At 33.6% G+C, this 20,309-nt stretch overlaps 2 protein-coding genes across 2 annotated transcripts in view; one reads left to right on the top strand and one right to left on the bottom strand.

Moving 5' to 3' along the window:
* The first annotated feature begins 1,337 nt into the window (after positions 1–1,337).
* The window catches only part of LOC125061497, a 105,030-nt gene continuing 86,058 nt past the window's right edge, over positions 1,338–20,309 (top strand). Inside the window, exon 1 of the mRNA XM_047666970.1 lies at positions 1,338–1,617. Coding sequence (XP_047522926.1) covers positions 1,464–1,617 — 154 coding nt within the window. The 5' untranslated portion in view covers positions 1,338–1,463. The remainder of the gene's footprint in view (positions 1,618–20,309) is intronic.
* The window catches only part of LOC125061498, a 50,220-nt gene continuing 33,085 nt past the window's right edge, over positions 3,175–20,309 (bottom strand). Inside the window, exons 11-20 of the mRNA XM_047666972.1 lie at positions 19,626–19,768; positions 13,741–13,837; positions 12,883–12,995; positions 11,618–11,784; positions 10,392–10,478; positions 9,706–9,803; positions 7,768–7,868; positions 6,022–6,204; positions 3,797–3,970; positions 3,175–3,352 (exon numbers count right to left, since the gene is read on the bottom strand). Coding sequence (XP_047522928.1) covers positions 3,198–3,352; positions 3,797–3,970; positions 6,022–6,204; positions 7,768–7,868; positions 9,706–9,803; positions 10,392–10,478; positions 11,618–11,784; positions 12,883–12,995; positions 13,741–13,837; positions 19,626–19,768 — 1,318 coding nt within the window. The 3' untranslated portion in view covers positions 3,175–3,197. The remainder of the gene's footprint in view (positions 3,353–3,796; positions 3,971–6,021; positions 6,205–7,767; positions 7,869–9,705; positions 9,804–10,391; positions 10,479–11,617; positions 11,785–12,882; positions 12,996–13,740; positions 13,838–19,625; positions 19,769–20,309) is intronic.

The following is a 20,309-nucleotide window of genomic DNA, read 5'->3' as shown; positions in this document are numbered from 1 at the left end:
AATGAAGTTGCCCACGGCAGATGCTACGGCATTGGACATAATTTAAAAACAACACTCGAATAATAATAGAATTTATGTTACACTTAATGTAAGACAATAATAATAAATATTTATTTATTTAATTTTTCAAATGTAAACTGAACTTTGTTGACTATAATGACTCCTTTTCCAGTCTTTGATTATTTAAGTGTAATTAATTATTTGCATGCCATCAAAAACTATTTTTGATAAGAAGTTATGCCAAAGAAGTATAACTTCTTACGCGCTTACATAAGTACACGCACCCTTTTTTTTTCAAGGTATAGATAGACGTGGTTGAGGCAGCTGACGCCCCACGTAGACAAGTTTTTGTTACTAAATTTAAAACTTGGTTTAAACACATGCACCTTTGAACGTCCTAGACTAAGAAATATAAACTAAAATTATATGAGACGCAACGACTGGAATTATAATTGAAGTATAGGTCGGTTATCGAAAGCTGGCGCGTTCACAGTACTCACACTAATGCAATTTCACTATACAGTATGTTTAAAAATATGACTTTTTGCCAAGCTATATATTTTAGTCTACTCTGGTTTTAGTAAGGTAGGGTGGGTTGTAAATAAATAAAAATGTGTCAAATACATATAATTAATATTATGTGCATACGAGGGTGGATCCAAAAGTTCTAAGCCCGACCAAGAACGTAAAAGTGTAAATATTTTTTTATTTTTCGACATAAGCTCCATCTAGCTCAACACACTTCACTTTTACTTCACTAACTATTCTTTCAATACTCCTCTTAGAAACCCCAGTCGCATCTGATGTCAAATTAAATATAACATTTTTTCATTAAACTGTTTTTATTAAGATGCTTAAAATAATTAAAAACATTGTGCACCATTTCATAAGATTGCCCTGGTAATGTTTAAAAAAAAGATCAACATGTACAGTAAAGATAACAGCATAAACAGAAACAAAAGAAAAACAATAACTGTCTCTTTTATACTCATAAGCTTGACCGAGCGCGAGAGAGACGGACAGTCTTTTCATGATGTATTTGTGATTGTATTTCAGTTTGACATCACGTCTCGCGCTTATTCACAGACACTACACAAGCACAAAGTGTAAATGTGTTGAAGCCGCCAGCTTTAGATAACATACCTATAGTAAATGTATTCAATTTACTCTTATATTTGATTTTACTTGGATGACACGGTTTATGTTCATGTTATATTTTGAAAAAACTCAGTCTGTCAATGTGTACTCTTTTACTTTCTTCAAAAACTCTACACTTTGTCTGTGACCCTTACCGGCTAGGAGTAAAAAAATGCATGATCCAAATTTTGACAATTGACTAACGTCAAATCAAAATATAATTTTGTGACACGTAATTTCACATAATTAAATTTGTTTTTTGTGACCTCCAAATGTGAAAATTCGTGTAAAAGTTTTTATGTACCCATTAATAAAACCGCGATAATATGTCTGAAAAAGGTTTTGGTGATCATATAAACAGGAGTGTTGTGAAAAACCCATTGTTATCGACGGCTGTTGTTGGCCTTTCGATTGAGGATTTGACGCACAATGCTGTGTTGTTGCCCGCTGTTCCTAGCCAGGAACTGATCACAAGACAAGGTATGTGCTATTTTAGTACCTAAAAATTTTTTGAACACGATTTCGATGACCTTTGCCAGCTTATGATCTCACACCATGATTGCGAATGAAGGCGTCATTTACTGACAGTTATCGCGAAAATTTGCTACGAACGTGCAGCAATATTTGTTTTCTGTAGTTTTTTCAAAATCACAAACTTTCGTTTTCTTTATTATAGTACTTTTGTGGTTCTGTAAATCGTAAATAAAAGTATAGTGACGACGGTGGCGCTTTTCTCTTATAAAATGCCTTCATTTCTGTATGGCAGTAACAAAATTCCATTCCGTTGTGAAATATCACCGGTCTTCAGTAGATATTATCAACATTTGTATACCAGTAGTACACTGAAGAAAGTAAGTTGTGAGACTTTGTAAAACTTATTGGCATATTATACTTAAGGTTTGAATTAAGAATTTGTAGTTTTCTTGTTTATTATTAATGTAGATACTGTATAGTTATATGGTATAGTTTATCTTGTTGCATCTTGAATCAAACAAATGAAACCAATCTGTTAAAAATAAAAAAAAATCAGAGATGAGACTTAGCACTAAATGTGACATCTGTGTGAGAAATCCTATATATGCCTGAAGCTGAGAGACAGTAAAAGGAAATCAAAAATAAAGTGTATCACAACAAATTTATTTCAAAATAATTTAGTAAAACTTAAAAGCTAAATATGGCTGCATTTACACTAGTAATATAAAATTTTACCCGTATTAGTAGAAACCAAGAAAAATTATAGTAATGTTTAGTTGAATCACTAATTTTGATGTTTACTCTGTTACAATTATGATAATACGATATTATAATTTTCAGCCATCTGTTATAGACATATCTTTTGCTATATAATAGAGATAGCTTATTCAAGTTGAATATTTTAAGTTAAAATTATACATTACAAAATAACTTACTATTACAGGTAACTTAGACATATATTTTGTACACTGAATTTATGACAAAATATTTATACACCATTACCCCACCTCCATAAACATACTATAAACTGCCCAATGTGTGACACAAACACATAACTTTGAAAATAAATTTAAAAATAACTATTTATTACAGTATATTATGTTAATAATAATTGTGGTGTGATGCTACAGCCCTGTCAGTATACCTATTGCTGTCAAAATGCATATCGCTTTGATAAATTTTTATTTTATAAAAAGATAAGTAAGATAGACATATTAGTTATATTGTGATTTGTAAGAGTGCATGTTAATTGCACACATGGTATAAAAAATCCACTAAGTACTAAGTACTTACTTCATCAGGGCTTGGAGTATGTTTATAAACGAGCTTAAAGTGTCTAAAGTACTAAACCTGTTTACATATATTTTTTAATACTATTATTACTAATACTATGTTTTATACAGAAGTAGTTAAAAACATTTATGCATCTGATATAATTTTAAATGTTATTGATAAATAAGATGGAAAAAGTTGTGTCACCCTTGTTAAAGGGCCAGTCTCAATCAGTTTTTAGACATAGCTTGTGTATATATTTAATGTATTTTTTACATATAATCAATATGCATATCTTAAATATTTTATACATCTTAACTAACATTTCTTGATGTGTAAGTAGGCAGATCCCTGATATCCTTTCTCCGTCTTACACACCAGTAAATAAGGAATATTGTGAGAGCTATAATTGCGATCAACAGAAATACACCTAGTACAATGGCTGCTATGGCGGCAGGTGGAAGGTAATCTGTAAACAGAAGTTAATAAGTGAGGACACACACCTATGTGCCATAAGTTAATAAGTGAGTTAAAACACCTCTGTGTTACATGCCATATATATATTTTGCTTGCTCTTCTAGAATAAATTAAATGTTTATGATGTAGGTATGGAAGCTTACATTTTCAAATAACAGCTAATCTAAAATATATAATATATATGTATTTGTGATATATGGTATTACATTTTCAACTCATGTTGGCACTTTTGCAATGCTTCTAAAAAAGAGAAGGAAGTGTTTTATCGTCCCTACTATGCATGAAAAACTGTTGTTCAATTAAATTCCTTTTTCAACTATTTAATTTAAGACTGGGACAATTTCAATAAACTCATTTATTATTCACCAAAAAAAATTTATACTTCATATTAAAGACTAATATCTAACTTACCTAACTGTAAATATATATTACTTACAAGAAATATCTATGGTATAGCTGTTCGTGTTGCCCAAGGCATCAACAGCGTTTATTATCACCCGTGGTGAACAACAAGTGGCTCTGTATGTTGCCTGCAATTGCTCCCTAGAGCCAGCGATGAAGTTGCTGTCATAAAACACACCCACTGGGGATGATGTAACTCGAAGCAGGCCTGAAAAGGTTTTACCACAGTTAGAGAGTAATACAAAAACTATCATGCGTTTGTGTTGTTGTCTTGTGATGTGTTAGGATGACGGGTGTTCCTTGAAATATAACTTTAACGGATATAAACCCAAATTTATTAACTGTTGTTACTATGTTTCAAGTGCTTTTCAATAATCATGAGATGCATAAATTATTTGCAGATTCAAAGAACACATGCAAAGTGGGACTTTTGAGTCTTAGGGGCTTATAATTAAACAATAATCAAATTTAAATCAAGTCAAGTTATTTTTTCTGTTTGAAGATATCTACATCCAATTGTAAATTTTGACGTCGTTCAAGGCAGATTCTTGAGATATGAATTAGAATATGAACAATATGGTTTTAACTACTTTATTGAAGTTATATTTCTTTAGGCGCGTTATAAAAAATTGATAAAGTGAAATTTTTCGATGCGCGCGCACAGTGATACAAAATTAACAGAATGAAGTTGCCCACGGAAGATGCTACGGCATTGGACATTAAAAATATCATTCGAATAATAATAGAATTTATGTTACACTTAATGTAAGAGAATAATAATAAATATTTATTTATTTAACTTTTCAAATGTAAACTGAACTTTATTGACTATAATGACTCCTTTTCCAATCTTTGATTTTTAATTGTAATTAATTATTTGCATGCCATAAAAAACTATTTTTAATAATGCCAAAGAAGTATAACTTCTTACGCGCGTACATAAGTACACACACCCTTTTTTTTTCAAATTCAAGCAATCAAATAGATATTGTATATATTTGTTCCTAGAAGAGATTTTCAATACAAGTCTTGGCTCAGAAACATTCTTAAGCAGGATTTGACACAAGATTTACCTTTGAGGGTTCATCTATACCATACTATTATAATATTATAAAGAGGAAAGGTTTGATTTTTTGTTTGTTTGAAATGAATAGGCTCCGAAACTACTGGACCGATTTCAAAAATTCTTTCACCGTTGTCAAGCTACACTATTCCCGAGTGACATAGGCTATGTTTCATTGTCAAAAAAATTAGGGATGCTTACTAAAACTTGAATAATCTAACCCAAGGTGTAAAAAAATAAACAAAAAACTTCCTTCAATCGTGTGCGCTGCGAAAACTATTAATGATAGAACAAAATGATGTATTACAATTTTTCAGGACACATCACTATCTATAAAAATTGTCGCGACAGCATGTCTCTATCTTTTATAGTTACGTCACAATAAGCGTCCTTTTATTAATGTTTTTTAATTAAAATACCACCGCTTGAAAAGGCTCTTTATTCGTACCTAGGTATTGATCCTTATCAAAATAATTACCAACGTTTCACATAAGCTACAATTTAATGGCATAACCACCAAAAAATCATGGTGGATTGGTGTTCTCCTGCCGTTTCCCTTGAATAGTTTACTACTATATAATATAACAGCAACGCTTGGCCGAGTCTACTAGTCTATATCTATATATATATATAAAAGAAAGTCGTGTTTGTTACAACACTTATAACTCGAGAACGGCTGGACCGATTGCCATGGTTTTTGATTTGTTGGATTTGTTTCCGTCCCGAATAGCAGAATAAGCAATAAAATATCGGATAAGTTAAGATCGAATAACAATAAATAAATTAATTAATTTTACGAATGCAAAAACCATATGGTGCCATCTGTTGACAAAACTACGCATCATTTTACGTCGAATTCGTGTCAGTTCAAGAAATTCCGATCTTGAGGTGAATGAGGAGATGCATAACCATGCTTTGATCCTGATCAAAAGATGTTGGATATCAGAAAGTGCTTAACATGCAGTATCGCCATATTGACGCTAGACAGAAGATGCCGAATGTGTAAAACTGCCATTCTTCTTTCGCAATGGCAAGCAATAAAACATTTCTGTATTTGCAAAGTTGTATTAATGTAATAACCTACATTAATGAAATCCTAAAATAAGTTAAATTAAAGTAACAACGATATTATAAGGTTGTAGAGCGGAACGAAGTTAGCCAGGTCAGCTAGTAATATATAAAACTAAAACACTTACCAGAAGCACGGTCTCTGGCAAGTACATTCGTAGTCCAGGTATATTCAGCACAGTCACTCCCTTGTCGAAGAATACAGGAGCCTTGGAAATTGTGACTCACTTCTGGAGCATTAACATCATTGATAGTTTGACCCGAAGCCAGTATGTATACATACACCGATGAAGAAAGTTGCTCAGTGCCCGCTGTGAATATAGGTTTTAATTCTTACACATTCTATTGAACTGAAATATACTTATTGTTGAATACACTGAAGTATTTTTATGTAGATTATCTATTGTTAGCGGACTAACGCCATCTTGTAGCAGAAACCTATATATCACCGATATATATATACCCGTATCACCTCGACGTCCGCCGTTCCACAACTGAGCGTTTTTCAAGGCAGTTTTTGCCGCGCACCACCACTATGTGGAACCAGCTGCCCACTGAAGTATTTCCGAACCAATTCGACTTAGGGTCCTTCAAGAAAAGAGCGTACCAATTCTTAAAAGGCCGGCAACGCACTCGCGAGCCCTCTGGCATTGAGTGTCCATGGGCGGCGGTATTACTTAACATCAGGTGAGCCTGCTGCCCGTTTGCCCCCCGTTATATAAAAAAAAAAAAAAAAAAATATAAAGCGTGGCAACACCGGCGTTGACTCACTTTTATTTGGAGACTTCGTGCGGAACGGACTTGTTACTAACCTAACCTCAGTAGATTTTAAAAGTCTAAAGTACCTACACGTTCTAATCTTTTGTGTTTACTTATACTATGTTATAAAGAGAAAATACAAATAACAAACAAATTAATTAACTACTGGACTGATGGCAAAAATTCGTTTGATATTTTAGCTATTAGAATTATGGACTGCCAAAGAGGAGATCAAGACCTGGTCTATGATATACAGAAAAAGGCTAGAAATGCATCCTAATAAGCTTGCCACGCAACTAACCATACCGGCCTAATAGGCTTAAAAGGCGACAAATCCTAAGTCTTGATAGACACGGTTGAAAGAGAGGAGCAGTTCATAGTCTATCTGACTGATTGCAAGATAAAGACTTAAAGAAAAAAAAAACTCATGTGTACAATTCACACGTGGTAGAAGTGAAACCATCAAAAACAAAGTTTTTATAATGAATAATATGTAAATTATACTTTTTTCACTAACTAAATGTAGGACTATGTTAAATTTTCATTTATAAGTTTAATATCAATATCAATCTTTAATTTGATAAAAACTAAAATAATGGAAGTTTGAAATTCGATGATTATTACTTATTTAATTTTTTGCACATCTATGTTTTTTTTAATCCAGAAAATGATCAAATACACGCCAATTTAAAGTTTATACACTGCACAATTCTTCCCATCTCATTCTCTCCCACGCTAAATCCTACGAATTTATGCGTCTGTCTCTTTTTACTGTCGCTTTTTCCGTTGCATCCGGTTTGAAATCACAACGATTCTAAAGAAGTTTCACTTCAAAAAGAATTATAGAAAAGAATTACTTTAGATCTACGCAACTCATAAAGAGATAATTCAATATACAAATATTAAACTGTTTTGTTAGCCTAACAAGAATTCTTCACCGGACACAGGACGGATTCGGCCATGGGCTGCTTGTAACTTTTCGAAGGCATTTATGAAACAATCTGTATGTACAAATATATTCAAATTTCACGTGAAGCGAAATTCTAAGTCGTTGAGCGGTGGATACCACCAGGAGAGTCCTCCATTTCCTTTCTGTTTTATAAAATATTGCTTACCAAACGCCGTGAAGGTGATGAGATCCCGACCTGGTTGTGTATTTGCTGATATTAGCAAGTTGACTATTACCGTAAATGTTTCACCAGCATTTATATCTCGTCTGCAAAAGTTAGATTCGTAAGTCAAAGTGAGTGGTCCTGGGGAGCGTTCAAGTATTACGTAACGCAATTTTTGGAGATTATTGACCTCCCCCCCTATGTAACTCGCCGTAACGTTTTTCAGTACCCAAGTAAAGTACTGTTCCCAAGTCTAGTAAAACGTTTCGTGACCACCTTGTGACTCTTTAGTTACTATTATGTGGTGTAAGTAGAAAATAATATTAACAATAACGCGTAATTCAATCCCCGCCCCGCATCGTAACGTTTTACAAAAGGACCCCCCCTCCCAAAATTCGTAACGTAATACTTGAACGCTCCCCTGGCTGGTACGCGGCAAGGTCACCGTCGGTATCGGGTTCGTACAAAGGTTTAGGGAGATGTTCAGAGTCAAGATTCAGCGTCAAGTTTGATTTTAGTATGTTAGAAACGTTTTCGCATAATTTTATTAAAAAAAAACCTACAACCTTTTTAGGTCTAGGCGCCACAGATTTCTCTATCTGTTGCATGATCATTTGTCATTCTAATAGGCAAGTAGGTGATCAGTCTCCTGTGCTTGACACACGCCTTCGCCTTTTATGGTGAAAGACACCGGTTTCCTCACGATGTTTTCCTTGTTTGAGCGAATGTTAAATGCACATAGAAAGAAAGTCTATTGGTGCACAGCCTCGGATCGAACCTACGACCTCGATGCGACTCTAATCAGTCGCATGCTGAAAACTAGGCCAGCACTGCTTACTAATATTACTAACGCCCGAACCCAATAACCTATCTCAATCCATAATCCACCATCTGAGATAGTAACCTTAATCCTAACGTTGTAACATAATATATGTGCAAATAACCAATCGACGGATTGTAATAGATACTGTCGATACAAGCTATCCATGAGAGGTCGTATCGGTGTCTGTGGATAGACCTTTGTATGAAAATGACAGTTGCCCGAAGCTCGATTTCTGTTAATTATCTTAACAGATTTTTAAATAATTAAAAAAATTTTACGGTTTTATTTACTTTCTTTGGTTTACATTGATGATCAAATATGAGTGTAAACTCGGTAAAATGGAACGACAAAGAGCATTTTATCCTTCGCCAAAAATGGATTGTCTTCGTAGGGCTGGGTTACTGGGATGCAGATAGGAGATCGATCGACTGTCACGGTCTGATTGAAAACAATCTAAGATTGTGGATTAATTATTCGGTTCGGGCGTAAGTCTACTACGTAAATTCGTGTCACTGGCTGACCTATTGATATAAAGCATGCCGATTAGTAGTTTTGTATATACAGGCATGCGATGAAACTCATCTTTCTACAGAAGATGCATAATAAATCATACAGTCAAAATCTATTATAACGACATCGAAGGGACTACTCATATTTGGCCGTAAAAACCGATAGTCGTAACAGCCGATGACGTTGTTATTAAGAACCTAATACAATAGAATTAATTTGATTTTGGTCCAACCATGTCATCATTCAACAATTTTGGCATACGATTTTAGTGTACTGTCACAATTAAAGAGAAGATTCCCGCTTAATAAGACAGAGCTAAGAATGACTCCGGTTTGTCACAAATGAATTATAACTCACGGGAGTCAGTTCGAGCTCAAGTGACTCTGAATCTTAAGGCCGATTTACATTATCTTAGTGTTTAGGAGAGTGCTTTGAGTGCTTTAGTACAACTTGAAAGGCAAGTTCTTTAGTGTAGCGTTTACTAAAGCAAGTAGCGTTTACATGTTTCAACTAAAGTACTATCCTAAAGCACTCTCCTAAACACTAATGATAATGTAAATCGGCCTTTACTCTTGCTGTTGCCATTAGGGACTGTGAATAATACTTACGATGTCGGCTCAATTCCATTCAGCAGAAAAAGCTCTCCTTTAGCTTCGAAATTAAATCGAATTCTTTGCTCTCTGTGATTTGTAACTTCGAAGTATAACTGAAATTAAAAATTGTACAATCTACTAATTTTAACCATTTCGTTCAGATGTTTTTACATTATTTTTGTTGTTTTTATTTATTTACACTTCGTTTCATTGTTAGAAAAACAAATAATACGTAGAAATTATAAGGGATGCAACGGGCGGCCTTATGGCTAACAAGCGATCTCTTCCAACAACCCTAGAAAGGAAAACAGTTAAAGAAGAAATAAAAATAAATTTAAAAAAACTGATTCATGAGTTGCGATGCAATACAAAAGAATAACAAATACAAGAATTACAAAAGTCACGATTCAGAAGGATATCATATGGTTAAAGTTAGTAATTCTTTTGTTGGGAAAAGAGATACTCTTCTTTAATAATATCCCAGAGGCTGTTTTATCTCTGCCTTTTAATAAATTTAAGAAATATATTAATGAAACGCTGTGTAAGTATAAAGTTAACGATTATCTAGTTGATAAAAGGGCCTGGGACTAGTGCTAGACAGGCTTATGTTTACCATAATTGTCATGTTATAGAAAAAGTAACTTGTGACATAGACTATAGATTAATGTATTATGTGGTGAACTTTAATAAATTTAAATTACCTGAAGTCTATCTCCAGGTGATCCGTAGAGTCTTGAACTGAGGCCAACTTGTACTGTCGTTAAAACCACGCCACTTTGATTTAATAACTGTAAAAAATAGTTTTCTTATAATTATATTCTATAGCTTGGTTATGGACTGATTGAGGTACTTATACGGTCTAATAGAATTACACATATTCAGGATGTATGTTTGATTATATTGTTTACTTAGGTTAGGGAGCGTTCAAGTATTACGTAACGCAATTTTTGGAGATTATTGACCCCATGGGGGGGCCCCATGTAACTCGCCGTAACGTTTTTCAGTACCCAAGTACACTACTGTACCTACCTAGTGACTCTTTAGTTACTATTATGTGGAGTAAGTCGAAAAAAATATTAACAATAACGCGTAATTTAATCCCCGCCCCGCACCGTAACGTTTTACAAAAGGACCCCCCTCCCCCCTCCCAAAACGCGTTACGTAATACTTGAACGCTCCCTTATAGAAATAATTAATCACTAAAGGGTAGCATCTAGGTACTTGTTATACCACAGTACTTAGAACAAATGATTTAAGGGTAAAAAATCATAATCACATAAATATGATTATGATTTTTTTATTTGGCGATGTCGTCATCAGTTATTTTAAACTTTTTTAGGGCAGTGTATTGTTAACATTTGTAGTTATTGGAAATAAACGGGCTTTATAATTATTTACATATAATATCTATATAGAGAGAGAGACATGTTCTCCAAGAATTACCTATATATAAAACGTCTTTATAAAAGTTATAAATTTTTATTTTTTTATAAAAACACTCCTGCAAAGAGTGCGATTAAATTTACAGTCTAAAAAAACAAACAAGAAATTAACTAATTACTATAGGCACTAATAAATAATAGAACTTTTGACAGTTCACTCAACGGACAACGAAAATGGTCCGTTAACCTATGTAATTCGTTAATTAAATAAAACACATAAATATTGTGGGACAAATAGAGACATAATCTGGTGTTGCAGAAAGACAGATTAAAAATGATATTCAATAGATTCTTTAATCCAAATATTAATTCGCGTTATCAAACGTAGTATGTTCATGGACTTGTTTTGGTTTAAAAGGAAACCAATCTATTGAATGCACTCCTGATTAGGTGACATCGCCGCTTAACAGAAGGCTCGAAAGTGTGTTACAGGCCTTTTAAGGGCACTTTTAAAGGTTTTTAAATTGGCAATTGTCCGGCTATACCTGTGACATAGATCTGCCAATCGGTCTGTTCTGGTAGATGACAGAATCAATTTCCTCGGCTAGTTCTAAATCGTTTGGTGTCTCCGGAAAGACGATGGACGCTGATCTTCCCAGGCGAACCTCTGTCTGCTTGTGGATGGGCCCCGATAATCTTGTGAATGGTTCTCCTGGGAATTAGATAATTTTATTTCAATAAGGCCTATTAAAAAGCCACTTTTGAAAATCAAAATTACTTGTTTAAAATATAAACTCTCGTTGCCCCTTCCAAGAGGTAGTTTAATATGAAGGGAAGTTTTAAAATAGTTTGTATATGTGAAGGCTATGTACCTAGAACATAAAGAACAAAAAAAAAATATTACCGATGTAAGGGCGTATTTAGCGAGACGCGTAACACACCATTCGTGAACGTTTATGGTAATTAATATAATGTATCTTTAGTTTTTTTTTTATTTAGAAGATAGAAAACGTCCCTGGACACAATGGCAGGGGAGTAGAGTATTATTAATAACATAAAACTACTATACTATAATAAAATAAGCGCATCGTGTTATAAAAAACAATGTAGTAGATCACTAACTACTACTACTAGCCGCAATTAATATATTTTTTTCTCTTTCAAAAGAATCTAGAAGGACTATGACTCGGCGATTTCGTGCTTTTTGCCAATGTTTTGCGATAATAATAGTTATTTTTCTGTCAATTAACTAAGTATAATATATACATTCTTCAAGAATCACAATATATACTGGTGACATATAACACACAAAGAAGCGGCTGGGGGAATAAATTCTTTCGGGCTAATATTCAGTTTATGACACTCACAAAGGTTGAACTCGGCTAGCCTAGTATTTATTAAACGAACGGGCCTCATAGCCTAGCGGTCTTTTTAAGTGTCCGCTAGGTGTTGGGTATCGGGTTCGATTCCCGGTCGGAGCGCAAATTTATTTTTTTAAATTTAATTTTGGGAGGGTTTTGCAGTACCGGGCGAGTGCTTAAACCGTACATGAAGGGCACGGTCGCATTTATATGACAAGCAGTGAGTAATGCTACCTATAAATTAGACTGTGAAATTCAGGATATATAGGTGATAGGTAGTAATAGTATATCCTAAGCGGAGGATGGTAATTGCTAGTGGTTAGCAATTCAACATTCTACCCGCCTGTGTATTCTTGGGTTGAAATGCCTAGTGCGACCCCCGGTGAGCTCAAATGGGCGGTATGGAGGGCTCACAAAATAAAAAATATTTATAATAACTAGTTAGTTACCTTTGATGTCCCTTCCAAGGATTCTGACGTAGATATTAGAGCTGGATACGCTGGGTATACCTAATTCACCAAATATGTCTGTTTGTTTGTCCGTCTCCGCTATTGGTTGATAGCTGAAAGCATTGAAAGAACAATATGATTAAAAATTTGGAACAAACATTGCAAATTCGAAGTCGGTCTAGTAGTTTTTATTATTACTATGTAAATTAATTGGAATAATAATTTAGATACAAGTTAAAAGGCAGCAACGAACTTGCGAGCCTTCTGGCAATGTGAGTGCCCATGGGCGGCGCTAAGCCTCCTCCTAGTCTGCCTCCTATTACATAAAAAAAAACAACTTAGGTTAGGAACATGGTGGTTAAACCACCCGTTCATATATCAGTGTATGAGCCATGTCCCACCTCAGCTTTTCTAAAATTCTTATTAAACCCTCCCCCCCACTTAAATGAAAGGTTTAGGAAATTCTTAAGGAAACAATAAAACATTTAGGGGCCGTTCAAGTATATACATACTTATACGTTAGCAGATTTACTGCAATTTATCCCCCCTCCCCCCTCTCTCTTGTCAGCAAAAGTAAGCAAAGCTCTCAAAAATAATAGTACATAAACATATTAATTTTTTGTACGAATCCTCGAAAATGCATTTCATTTTCAAGCATAGACAATGTGTGGGTAATATGTGTAAAAAAGTAAATAATTACTGTTGACGTAATTACCTAATAAGAAAACCAAAGACCGCTATAGTGCTTACGTAAGACTTGAACGGCCCCTTACAAACATGAACCCTAATCTTTCGGGCCCCATGCCCCACTAGGGGGCTCCCTGTTGGGAAACACTGCTATATATCGACATAACTTACCTAAATGGAAGTTTGGCTAGTTCAGTTCCGTATTCGTCTATTACTAACGTGTCGCGGATGCTCGCAACTGGTCCTGTTATTTTCAGTTTCAGCATATCTGTAATACAACATTTTACGGTCCTATTTACCATTACTCAATACACATACAGTATAAACTCTGTATAACGAATTTCAAAGGAATAAGCTTTACTTTTCGTTATATAGAGGTTTAGTTATACGTAGAGAATAGAATAAAACCAAATTTAACCAATTACATTAATATAATAGATAGGTGACGATGGTGCGTTTAGTAACTCAGACCAAAATTTCCTACAGGCAATGTTATCTAAGAATAATGACACACGTGTTAATACAATTAACAATAACAAAGGCGAGACGGCTCAGGTGTCTTTCTTAGAAATTTCGGCACCTCAATAGGTTAGTTTTGTAAGCTGATTATAAAAACAATTACACTTAAGTATGCTGTTGATGTCTAAATATGTAAATATATCTTCGTTATAGAGACTGGCTATTGCGTTATAAAGAGTGAGTTAATGTTTGGGTTCATTGTTAAAACAAACAAATTTCACTCATTTTAGGTAATAGAGAGTGTTTCGTTATAACGAGCGACCTTATAAAGAGTTTACATTGTATATGCATATGCCACAGCCAGTTGACACACTGATGTCACAGATTAAGAGTAGAGCACTATGTGTGAATGTATGTTAAAAAACGTATTGGGCATATGGTAAGTCTCGTTTCTGAATCATACCTCTACATAGTAGGAGGCGGGGTTTGTCCCCGTACGAGCTACATTTAATAATACAAACGCACGGACTTACTATTAGGGCAACAATAATTTTTTAAGTTATCATAAATGGTTTACCTATGTCACTAGGTACTAACACTACAATATTTTTTTATTTATTTACACATCGTTGCAGTACGAATACAATAGTTTAATAAAAACTAGGGTTATTGGCGGCCACCACTGTGAGAAAAAATTGATAAGGTGAGCGCAAGGAGTGCAAAAATACATCTACACTAATATTATAAAGAGGAAAACTTTGTTTGTTTGATTGTAAAAGATAGGCTCATAAACCTGGACCGATTTTAAAAATTCTTTCACCATTCGAAAGCTACATTTTCCACGAGTAATATAGGCTATAATTAATTTTGAACAAAAATAGGGTTCCGTAAGATATTAGGGTTTTTCGGACACAAGGTGTAAAAAATCAACCAAAAAAGTTACTTATTTTGCGTACCCTCCCTAAACTATTAAAGATAGAACCATAAAATGTTCTAAGTAATTGTAGATCTTATAAATATCTCCAAAAAAGTCCGCGACACACTATACCTATCTATGTCGAGTGAGGCACAATAACCATAAATGATATAATGACATGGCAAAACGGCGTTTGCCGGATCAGCTAGTAAGGTATAAAGTTACTTAAACAAAACTAATGGAGCAATTAAAACTTATGTAAACAGTGACACGGATAGTCATAAAAAAGGACAAATGATTCATGATAATTTCAGATCAGTTAGTACGGAAGTGAGAGATACGATGTGTGCATGTAAGAGAGTAGAGATTTAAAGGAAGAGAAGGAGCTAAGCACATAGACACGTGACCCTCAAAGTATTCCAAGAAAGAAAAAGTTATGAGATGGGATTTCAATTTTTAGTACTAGCAGACTCGGTCGAGCTTTGCTGTGGTTAAGTTTTTGTTATATTACATAGTAGTTAACTATTCAAGGGAAACGGTAGGAGAACACTAGTCATGGGGACCATGCTTTTTTGGTGGTAATGCCATTAAATTGTAGCTTATGTGAAACGTTGGTACTTTCAACACAGCGCCATCTGTTAGAATTGTGACCGTCAAATAATAAACAAATAATTTGCATTAAAATAATATTACGGGTATAAATGAAGATGTAAGCTATCCTATCTTTTAAGTTAGTTCAAACTGCACACGGTATGCAAATTTGATTGAAATCGGTTAAGTAGTTTAGGAGTCCATAGCGGACAAACAACGTGACACGTAATTTATATATATTAAGATTATAAATGTATTGTGACGGAAATAATGTTTCGTTAGTACGCTGAGATAACCTAAGCCAGAGGTTAATGTTAGAATCGTCCGTCGTTCTACAACTGAGCGTTTTCTAAGGCAGTTTTTGCCGGGCACCACCACTATGTGGAACCAGTTACCCACTGAAGTATTTCCGAACTAATTCGACTTAGGGTCTTAGAAAAGAGCGTACCAATTCTTGAATGGCCGGCCGGGAGATAGTGACACAAAATAGTATGGTGTCTACGTTCGTCAGGGATAACGTAGGATTGTAATTTTAAACTATTATTTTAAATCAGTCCAGAATCTTTGTTCTATTTATTATTAGTGTTGATAAATTCTCGTTTATATCCGTTAAATAATGAATTTAACTATCAATTTGATTCATTAGTTTCTTATCAGTCATGACATTAGGTTCAAATGATACTCAGTTTTCTAATCGCGTTAACGCGGGACACACGAGTTTGTCTTTGATATTATTTGAGAAGTTTTTTGAATCAATTTAATAAATTATTGTGTGTATATAGTGTGGTGTGTCTATGATTTAGAAGTCAAACAAAGACAGGAGGCAATCGAACAGGCATTGAACAAAGTGCTAACTGCCGCCCATGGACACTTACAACGCCGGGAACTTATATTTACTTAGTGCTAATTCTCGACTCTGAATGTTACCATAAGATTGTTTTATTTTGATTATTCAATTTTAAGATACGCTTAGACTTGTCACAGAATCTAAGCCATAATTCTTGGCAAGACAACTTAGCCTATATATCTCTTACTCTATCACACAATACGTTAAAAGTAGAGATAGAAAATTAGTCAATTTAAAGATGTAATTTAGAGGTATAAGATAAAATCACGCTTTTATTGGACCCTAAAATTATATCATTGGGTGTTTGAAGTGGCTTGGATTGGCGATTATTTTCGAAGCACTGTTGTATTGCGTAAAAAGGAATCACTCTAATCAAATAGGACGGACGGGATGTGCCATCGTATGTTTTTGTGATGATTAATGATTTTACTGCTGGACCATAACAGCTGTGAAGTTAGCGCGTGTATAACCTTGTAATTTCGATTACATAATTAAATGACCCAGTTGAAGTGCGTCGCCATTTTGGGATGAAGTCAACGTGAGATTAAAGGTTAATATTTTCTTTATTTTGCATGTTTGTGTTGTGTAATTGATATTTGACTATTAAGGGAGAGTTCAAGTATTATGTAAGTGTGTGAGTTTGGGGGGGGGGGGGTTTCCTCTTGTAAAACGTTACGATTGGGATTGAACGTGTTATTGTTAATATTATTTTCGACTTTCCAGTACTGTACACGACGCAATGGTAACTTTTAGGTATAAAGAGTCACTACACACACACACACAAAAACGTTACGGTGTGTTACATGGGGGAGGGGGGTCAAAAATCTCCAAATATTGCGTGACGTAATACTTGAACGCTCCCTAAACCAGTGATTTTATGTCTTAAGACTTTCACTTTCTGGAATTGGATAACATTTGTAATGCTAATGCGTTTGACAGATGTCAGTGTTTAATGCCTTGTCAAAGTCATGTCAAAGATTAACTCACAGCCAATTACTATGGAGCATCACTAGATGGCGTTAAATGTTCAATATAAGGTGGTGTTGTTGTTATGTACAAATCTTATAATATTATCGTGTATATTATATTTTGTTATGAGCATATCAATATAGCCTTCTACCTTGTGACTTCTGGAGCTAGATAACAAAATATATTATATACATTTTGTGAAGCCTTTATTGCGATGTAGATATAGTTAATGGTATGCATTATAATGGGTTTCGGGTATGTACATAATTGACTTATAATTTACACCTGATTGATTTATTTCCTTTAAAAAATTCGTTATAATTATTTTGTATGTTTAGTTTTGTGACCAATAATCACGTAAACGCGCTGTACGCCACTACACTTGAGTTACTTTTAAGCATATTCTATTTTTTAAATAATTTTTTTTTGCCTTTATGCCGAAGAGTTGAGCAGAGACCATGGATCTCCCCTTGCATATAATATACATACATAAGGATGTATGTATATTATATACTTCTCTCGCATCATCCACTTTCATGTCATTCAATATGCATGTTTGTCTGTTACTTAAACTTATTTTATTTACATGAAATTTCAATTTATTTTCTTTTGCGACATCTGAGACCATGTTACATAAATCGTATCGAACATATACATATATAAACCCGAAGAGTCACTTGTCGTGTTTTTTATGATTGTTTTTGCATTCGAATCTTACTTAATACCGGTTTTATTTGAATGCTATAATATCGGTGTGTATTTAATGTGAAAAGATTACGACAGAATTTCGAAAAGTTTTTTAATATTTATCAATTTAAATGCCTGTTTAGTATTACTTGATTAAAAACTAAGTACTTTCTGTTACACTGTGGCTAAAAGAGACAGCAATTTAACTGATACACAAGTGCTAATAATGAGAAGGCTATGAACTTGAAGATCATTTCCTTTTTATACTGATTTATTTAATTAATTTAAATCTCAAAACAGTTGATATGATGTTCTATAATAACGCGAGACTAGGGCTTTTTAAGTATATAGTAATAAGCTAACATAAATTATATATATAAAAAAAAACAATTATACTAGATATACCCAAAGATGGAAATCATCTATATATAAATAAAATTGAATCGCAAAATATGTTGCTAAGAGATGAAACAAAACTCGAAGACGACAATTCAAGTATTTTTAATTTATTCCTTGAACTCTGAGGAAGGTTTTTATTAAGAGAAAAATTTGAAAAATATACAAAAAAGAAATTGAAAATTTTAGTTTTTTATTCCGGAAAATCGAATTCTATGTTCCATATTATGTTGATATGTAGCTACTAAAAAGGTAGGCATAGATGAAATATCACATTAAGCATAACATATATAACTAGCTGCCTATATGTATATAAAACAGGTTCAAACAATTACGAAACTAAAAAATCTTTAAAAATTATTAAACAACTGAGTAATACCTAATTCGGCTGTGTTGAGTGATGGTGTGAAAATTAGGGTGTGTATGGGGGGTGTGTGCAATGCAGGAAATTTAGCGATATGGATATTCTTAATACTTAAGCATATTCCGCGATCGGTAAAACAAGTCAAGGTAGTAAGTATTATACGACGTTTTATATTTCGTGAATTTTTTATTATTGTTTGTTTCATTATCTTGATTTAATAAGACGCCTGTTCGCTTCGTAGTTTAACACGTAATTATGATAATAAAGGTCAATGAACCTAAGTTCCGTTTTGTGAGCATCAATCACTGTCTTATTTTTAAAGTTTTGGTGGTACATCATTTTTTAGTCTGGTTTCTTTATATATTATTTAAGGAGACATTTTTATAGATATTTTTGATTGTAATATGTGTACATAATATATTTATATTTCAGATTTTTTTTCTTTAGACTGTAAACTTCTTATCCAGAGCTTGATGTATTCGGTAGTGGGCTGATAAATTTAAAAAAAAATTTAATGCTTGCTTTTTTAACATTAAGCAAAACATTACTAGTAAAATCTAAAATTGGAAGTGAAACTTTTATTGTTGTAACATTTATGTAATAATTATCATGTATATTAAAAAAAGATAGCTTGAATATGTACTGTAGATATCGCATTATATTATGTGGTGAACTTTAATAAATAAATAAATAAACAATTTGTTCGACAAACCAAGTAAAATTTTGTATTATAGTGAATAGCCTAAATAACATTGATCGAAAGTTCTGTTAACACACAAATTAATACAAGATTCTTTAGCACTGGTTATTGAAAAATCGTGACTTACCCTCAACAACGTCGACGTTAAAATGCAAATGTGATTTTGCAGCTACCCGCAATCTGTAATCGCAGAGGTCACATTTGACGCTTAGGTGCCAGAGGCCGACCATTGCTTGGTCCTCTGCTGGGTATACTGGTAGGACTGATAACCTGGAGTATGAGAGATTTTATTGCTTAGAGGGGATGTAAGATCTTTTAATAATCTAATAACTGGTTCGGCAAAACTTGTTCTATTAAGATATCTGAACGTATTGGCGTTGACGTGACAAAATACTGGTAATATTATCTACGTAATATATAAAATTTTCGTGTTACAATGTTCGTTCCCATACTCCTCCGAAACGGCTGGACCGATTCTTATGAAATTTTTTATGCACATTCAGTAAGTCTGAGAATCTCAAATCGGCTACTATCTATCTTTCAAACCCCTAAGTGATAAGGGGTGTACACCAAAAAAAATTTTTTTGGATAAACTTTTACTTTTAATTTTTTCACCCCTTGATCAACCTCCATTTTTTATTTGTTAATTAAAATCTTATGACTTAAACTCTGAGGTTTATATAGAGAAAAAGTCACAGAAAAACCTAAAAGTTTTAATTTAAGAAAACCGAAGAGTCTCTGGGGTAGCATAGCAAAATGTTCCATGTGTACTATGTGTACTGAAAAGGTAGGCTAAGTAAAATTACATGAA

Source organism: Pieris napi, chromosome 23 (assembly GCF_905475465.1).
Source record: "Pieris napi chromosome 23, ilPieNapi1.2, whole genome shotgun sequence".
Classification (NCBI taxonomy): Eukaryota; Metazoa; Arthropoda; class Insecta; order Lepidoptera; family Pieridae; genus Pieris; species Pieris napi.
The sequence above is the reverse complement of the archived record's forward strand: the minus strand, read 5'-3'. Positions and strand labels throughout refer to the sequence as shown.